The 7130-nt window shown below is 39.8% G+C and overlaps 1 protein-coding gene across 8 annotated transcripts in view; it reads left to right on the top strand.

The window, feature by feature from the left end:
- Positions 1–299: 299 nt before the first annotated feature.
- The window catches only part of LOC103389024 (voltage-dependent N-type calcium channel subunit alpha-1B-like), a 138931-nt gene continuing 132100 nt past the window's right edge, over positions 300–7130 (top strand). For 4 of the 8 annotated variants that reach the window (XM_025062021.1, XM_025062020.1, XM_025062022.1 and 1 more), the window contains exons 1-3: positions 301–2899; positions 3593–3953; positions 5974–6291. In XM_025062021.1, coding sequence (XP_024917789.1) covers positions 2839–2899; positions 3593–3953; positions 5974–6291 — 740 coding nt within the window. In that variant the 5' untranslated portion in view covers positions 301–2838. Of the gene's footprint in view, positions 2900–3592; positions 3954–5973; positions 6292–7130 lie in introns of all 8 variants that reach the window. The other 4 variants (XM_025062024.1, XM_025062023.1, XM_025062019.1 and 1 more) reach the window with 2 other exon arrangements.

Genomic DNA, 7130 nt, shown 5'->3' with positions numbered 1-7130 from the left:
CCCTATGAAATATTTCAAGTTCTTAAATGTTCTCCAGTCAGGGGGACAATTATCTCTGAATGTTCTACTGACGTCCCTTCATTTGTTTTACTTCCACCAGCCGCAGGACATGTACTGCATCGATCGGACAGAATTCACAGATGAATGACATGGCCAAATGAAGGAAGAACATAAATCCCACCTTTTGTACATGTTAGGACTTAAAATACATTTTCTGTACTTTTTAACCTTGTGGTACAAGTTTCTTGTGGGTGGTTGTAGTAGTGTGGGGGGGGGGGGGGGGGGGGTTGGTGTTTTTTTTTTTTTTTTTTTTTAAATATTCACAAGTGTGTTGCTGTCCATTGATGCTTCTACTTTATGAGGAATATGTGGCCAAGAGGCATTTAAGGAAACATGAATTGTCTGCCAATGTGGTTCCCAAAGTGGGGGACTTAAGGAAGGATTTAAAATCACCAACCAAACATCCAGTTTTTTTACATTTAAAAAAAATCCATCTTGAAGTTTTTGCAGACGCAAACTGGTGTTTTTGAAGCTGTATCTTTTGTAGATTTGTTGAGTCAGTTTACACAAAACAAGATTGAACTTTTTTTCTTATTTCCCCTTCAGATTTAACTACGGAGACCACTTCTGGGAAGTGAAGAGCAGACTCTTCTACTGTGAATGTGGCTCCTCCCAGTGTAAATACTCAACCTCAGCTTTGGCCTCGCTGCAGGCCGACAGCACGCCTGAGGACCAGCAGCAGCCCAGCGCGTCACCGGACACCAGCTCGTCTGCTCGGCCTCACAGTCCTTCATAAAAACAAAAACAAAAACACTTAGCTGCACTACACGCACAGGGACAGGCAGACCCAGCAGGGGCCGCTAGAATCAAACTGAAAGAAATCTCCGTGGACCATTGATGACAGAGAAGCAGAGGCACAGCGAAGGTCACTGCTCCGTTATTTCAGCTGAACATTTGGGGGGGGGGGGGGGGGGGGGGGGGGGGGGGGGCAGTGACATGTCGCACAGCAAATGTGAACGAGGACGATGGAGAAGGATTTTTACATTTCATACAGCAGTTTACTGGGAATCAAAGGTGCACAATTTCCTCTTTTTTTTTAACAGAGTTGGTTGTCTTCACTGGAATTTGAATGTAACGTATGGACATGATCTGACGAGTTTAAAAGTTAAGGTTAGAAAATTGGACTAAAGTAGCACGGAACTACAGGGGGGGGCAGCTTTGGTATAGTTTTTTTTTTGTAAACAATCCATTTAAAAAAAAAAAAAATCACCTACATGGCCAAAACGTATTATACAGTCACTGTTTGTAAAGATGTCCAGGCACAACATTTCTCAGATAAGCATACTGTCATCAACGTATAAAAGAAACCATCCAAATTGTCTTGAGTTCTAGGAATGAAAAGAACGCTCCTCCTGGAGATGTTTCAAAAATATTTGGATAGTCATCTTTAGAGAAAAGCCCTGGGAGTCCATTTATTCAGCCAGCCCCTGTTGGCCAACTGTGGTACTGCACCTATAATTGCGTTTGCACTAAATATGTGTCCCGTTTCCCTGACTGACCCCGAGAACGAGGCAAAGGTGTCAGGACTAGATTACAACTCACTAGAACTGTTGCCCGTCTATCACTAAACATTCCCGCTAAAGGAAAAACCTGAATCTCTTTGTGGTGTCATTTCATTTTCAATGCAGTACGTGAGTGAACGTCCTGACGTTTGCGCTGAAGCGGTTAATGCTTTTATTCTGAAATTATGTGGGAAAAAGTCAAATTGTTTTTATTTTTACTCTTGAGTGAGTCTAGATTCTCTGATAGAATGACGCTGTATCATTCCTCCAACCTGAGGCGTTTCTAGGTAAAATAAAATTTAAAAAGAATAAAAGAACTTTTGTAAGCATGTGTCGGATATTTTGCCACATTTGGAGGAACTGACAAGGAACGCAAAGAAACATTTATGGTGCTGATTTTTTTCTTTGATTTTTTTAATTTGTATAACATAGTTTGTAAAATAAGAACACCTACATTTTTTTTAAGTTTGGATTTTATCTCCATTTTTCTAAAGTAGTTACTGTAGATCTCTTTTTTGTGTTTGATGGTTTTTACACCAACAGAAGCCAACGAGTCTTTTTTAAATGTTGTTAGTAAAGCAGTGACTGTGTTGTAATGTTTTTCAAAGAAACTATTGGAATAAACAGAGGTGAGGCAGCAAAACAAAAAGGAAAAAAAAAATGAATTGCACTTTCATCACGTTCTATTACTCATCTCTGGACCGTGAACCATCATCTGATTGGTTGTCTTTTTTCAATAAATTTATTACTAATCCATTTCTACTCATGTACAGTTTCTGTCATCATCGTCTGGAAAATAGTGCAGTGAATTTGGATTAGTCCCACATAAGAACAGGTGAGACACACTTAAAAACTGCCTTCCATTGTTTGTACTGTATGTCTGATCCAGAAATGTACTGTAGATAAAAAAAAATGTTTTGCAGATTAAAGGACCTTATATATATATATATAGATAAAAGCTTTTTATTTTGGGTTGGGGGCCCAGTCGCTGCTCAACAGGAAGTGAGGCTTTTAGTTCTACCAGATAATTAGTGGCTTCCTGAATCTCGTTGGGCGAAAATGAAAACAAAAATCAGTGATAAACTTCTCTAGTTTCAGAGATGGTTGGCGGGACAGGAAGCAGCTTTTCCTGCATTCCACAGTGGGGAAAAAAGTGTGGAAACAGAACATGAAAAACCCAGTTAATCTGAAGGGAGAGCAGCAGTCCTGAGCTGACATCGCAACTGGGACACCCGGCTGGTTCTGTTCTGTTCCTGGGTGGCTCCTGAACTAAGTCATGAAGAGAGGAGTCCCTCACGGTTCCAGATGGGATGAGAGACGTTCCACGGTGGTGTACGGTTCGTAGGTTTTTGCTTCTTACTGTTCGAACTGAGTGAATGGCTTCTAGTCTTTAACAGCTGCGTGTTTGTTGTCCAAACATCAGCAGCAGAAGATTAATATGAATACCGTACGTTATCATGGGCATTTTCTATAAATACAACAACAGAAGCCTGGAGCGTCAGCCAATCATGACCAATCAGGTGACAGGATTCACCTAAACCTCAACAACACACCTAAAAGTAATCTCATAGTCGTCATGAGAAATGAGGAAATGGAGAGAACAAACGTGGGAGAGAATGAGGGCTGAGGTCTTTACAGAGAAAATCATCATTAGGTTTTATACTAATAGTAATGTCCTTTGTTCATTTACTTTGTTTTGTTTGTTTGTTTTCTTAATCTAAAACAATGAAGGTGTAGAGAGTGAGCCAGGAAATGGACAAAGACAATTAGGGATCAACTTTTTAGATTCAAAATAATGTTTGAATCTAATGTAATGTAATGTAATAATGTGATGAGGTGAGTCCATCTGCCTACTTTTTAAAACTGCTTTTGAGAGTCGATTTGGACCAAACTCTGTAAGAAGTGTGTGATGTCATCCTGGGGGAGGTCCGGACTAAGATCCAGGATTTACGGCTCCATCGTAGAACTCACAGTTGTTACTGTTGTTGCGGTTGTTCCTCTTCTTCCTCTTCCTCCTCCTCTTCCTCCAGCTCTGCGTTCTGCCACGTTGGGCTCCTGGCGGATGTTGACTCTGGGGGCAGAGTACGTAGACTCCTGGGCCCTGTCAGCCGAACAGTTGCAGCGCAGTGGTCAGAGGGTGGAGGTCAAACATGATGATGATGCTGATGCTGCTGCAGCAGAGGAGGTGCAAGAGGAGAAAAACAAGACGGAGCAGGAGGACATGTGTCCCAGAGAAGTAGGAGGACAGGTGTGGAGATCTGTGGACTGTCTCACTGATGACAACAGTTTTCAGATGGAGGTACTGGGGTCTCCTGGAGAAGACGGTGTCCATCATCTTCATCATCTTCATCACCGTCATCAGTTCATCTGGAGACATGAGACCCTCAACAGGTGAGATCTATTAGATATTTTTCATAATATATATATATAATATGATATATATATATTTTTTCACAATTAAATAAATACTCTATATAAACAAATATGTTTTACTCAAAACAAATACTTGTACTCATTAACTCAAAATGTTGTTGCAAATATGTTTTACTCAAAACAAATACTACTCATTAACTCAAAATATTTCACTTTTTACGTTTTGTATTTTACCTCATCTTGAGTATTTTGGTGGTTTTTTATTGACATGTCATAGTTTTCTTTCCTAGGTACTTTTCCCAAACTATTTTTTTTTTTTAATTTTCTTTGAATGATGACCTTTTGACCCCTCACTACTGTATGTCCACTGCTAGAGCACAGAAGAGAGTTGATTGCACGCCATGTATAAAAATAACTTAACTAAATTAAATATTATGAATGAATAAATTATTAAATGTTAACTACCGCATCAAATACTATGACAGAAAAGGAAAAAAAATAATAAACAACAGACGATGCTAACTTTTGCCTAAACAATACTACAGTACAAGAAAAACTTCAGACAGCGACTCAAATTCATGGGTCTTTCTTTAAATCTTGGCTGTAGTATCTAAACCTGATCAGCAGATGGCGGCATTAGGCCAGTTGTAAAATGACCGCGTCAGGGGCATTAAAGAAATGTAATGACTTGTTCTCCAGACGTGAACGAAGAGCACCATCACTACTGACAAATTTATCTTTATTTCCTTTTTTTATTAAATTAAATAAAAAAAAAATACTGACAATGAGATAAAAATATGACTTCCGGGTATTATTTTTTTGAATTTCAACCTTTTTTTATAATGGTTGAAACATTGATGTTTACTCTTTTCCCCATAGTGTGATAATTTTTTCATTATTGTATAATTACTTTAGTTATTATTTCAGTATTTAAAATGACAAATGCACGATTTTAAAAGACTTACTTGTTGCACTCTATAAACTATATCTAGAGTCATTTTAGTCCATTTTATTTTGTTCAGTTTAAACATTTTCTTTTACTTACTCTTTTGCAGGGGATGGAAATGCAGAAGTATAACGATAATATAAATAAATGATGTATTTTGGAATGGTTTGGCGGACCGGATTAAAAAGCTGAACGGACCACATCCGGCCCGCAGGCCTTAGTTTGCTCATGCCTGCACAATCGCTGACTCTCGAATGATTGATTGTAAAATCCTGACGGTAAAAAAAAAATCAAATGAATTTGAATGAAAAACAACTCAAATAAAGAACCAAAAAAACAATCTTTTTTTTTTTCAGTTCGTGTTTTTTTTTTTTTTCATCAGAGCGTTTGTGCGCTCCACTCTCTTACTGGCTCCTCCTGGTCACATGCTGTCTCCTCCTCCTCCTCCTCCTCCTCCTCTTCCTCCTTTTCCTCCTCCCTTTATTCCTCCCTGAGGAATTGGCTTTATAGAAGCTGAGCCTCTCCTTCCTCCTCCAGCCTCAGCTCCAGCTCCAGCTCCAGCCTCCACAAAGCGGAGAGACAAACCTGAGGATCGAGTGTTGCTGCTGCTGCTGCTGCTGCTGTGGATGAGCAGCGTCAGCTGGAGGAAGAGCTAGAGAGAAAAATGGGAAAAATGGAAATCATTCACTGACAAGCAAAACCCTTCGAAGCGTCAACTGGTGTCTGAGCTTCGGCTCCTCAGGATTTTACCGTTAGAAACATTTGTGGTGAAAAAAACCCGTTGTTTTCACTCAAACCAGGAGTGAAATTTAAAAAAGAAAAAAAAAAAAAGAAAAATCAATGATTTTTGAGGAGGTTCTAAAACTTGGATGTGAAGATGCGTGAAGGTTCTACAGGATGTTCTCTCCTCTGACAGCGCGTCGTAATTTTGGTCTTCATCCTCCGACCGTGAAGCTGAGCTCAGGTTTCCGTTCAGTTCGTTTGAATCCTTCGAAGTGTTTGGATGAAGTGCGTTTGTTGTGATGTTCCTTCCCTCTGCTCTCACCTCTGACACTACTTTGGATTTCACCACTCGGCTCTGTGCCCCTCCAGAATGGCCCGCTTCTCGGACGATCTGCCCTCCCGCTACGGAGGAGGAGGAGGAGGAGGTCGAGGCGGAGGAGCCCGAGGTGGAGCAGGTGGAGCCGGGGGTCTCGGTGGAGGTGGTGCCGTCGGCGCTGGTCACCACCATGGTGGCGCCCCGGGCGGTCAGAGGATGTACAAGCAGTCGATGGCTCAGCGAGCGCGGACCATGGCCATCTACAACCCGAACCCTGTCAAACAGAACTGTCTCACCGTCAACCGCTCGCTCTTCATCTTCAGGGAAGACAACATCATCAGGAAGTACGCCAAGAGGATCACGGAGTGGCCATATCCTTCCTGATACACTACAGTCAAATATGCAGTGGTGGCACCAAAAGCATGTGTCCCTGAGGGCGGGGGGAGGAGCTGAACAAGGGGCAGGGCAGCGGGTAGAAAGTCTGGGCCTGGGCTAAATTGTGGCCCCTAACTAAAAATAATATTTAAATGTCTTTTTTATTTAAATTTTAGAGTTTTTATATTAACTTATATTCTTACTTATATTAGCTTATATTCTTTACATTTTTTAGATTTCCTTGCATTTTTTTGCCAAAATTTAATACACCGTCCCATTAGCTAGCTAATCAACGTCAGGTGCGATTAGCCTCGATTGTAAATTGCGGCCCCTAACTAAAATCATATTTAAATGTCTTTTTTATTTAAATTTTAGAGTTTTTATATGAACTTATTTTTTTTGCTTATATTCTTTTTTCATTTTTTAGATTTCCTTGCATTTTTTTGCCAAAATTGAATACACCGTCCCATTAGCTAGCCTTTATTTTTCATTCCGTTATTTGTGTCATTTGACCAATTTTTCTTTATATTCTGCCTATTTTACCTATTTTTTTTTTAAATTGATCAATTATTTCTTCTCCTTTTTGTTAAGTATTATAGGATTTCCTTGCTAACCTTTAGCCGCAGTTCCGACTTCTTCTCACTGAGCTCAACGTCAGGTGCGATTAGCCTCGATTGTAAATTGCGGCCCCTAACTAAAATAATATTTAAATGTCTTTTTATTCAAATTTTAGAGTTTTTATATTAACTTATTTTTTGCTTATATTCTTTTTTTCATTTTTTAGATTTCCTTGCATTTTTTTGCCAAAATTTAATACACCGTCCCATTAGCTAGC

This window comes from Cynoglossus semilaevis, chromosome 14 (genome assembly GCF_000523025.1).
Source record: "Cynoglossus semilaevis isolate Cse_v1.0 chromosome 14, Cse_v1.0, whole genome shotgun sequence".
Classification (NCBI taxonomy): domain Eukaryota; kingdom Metazoa; phylum Chordata; class Actinopteri; order Pleuronectiformes; family Cynoglossidae; genus Cynoglossus; species Cynoglossus semilaevis.
Note: the sequence above shows the minus strand (reverse complement) of the source record. Positions and strands in the feature narration are given on the sequence as shown.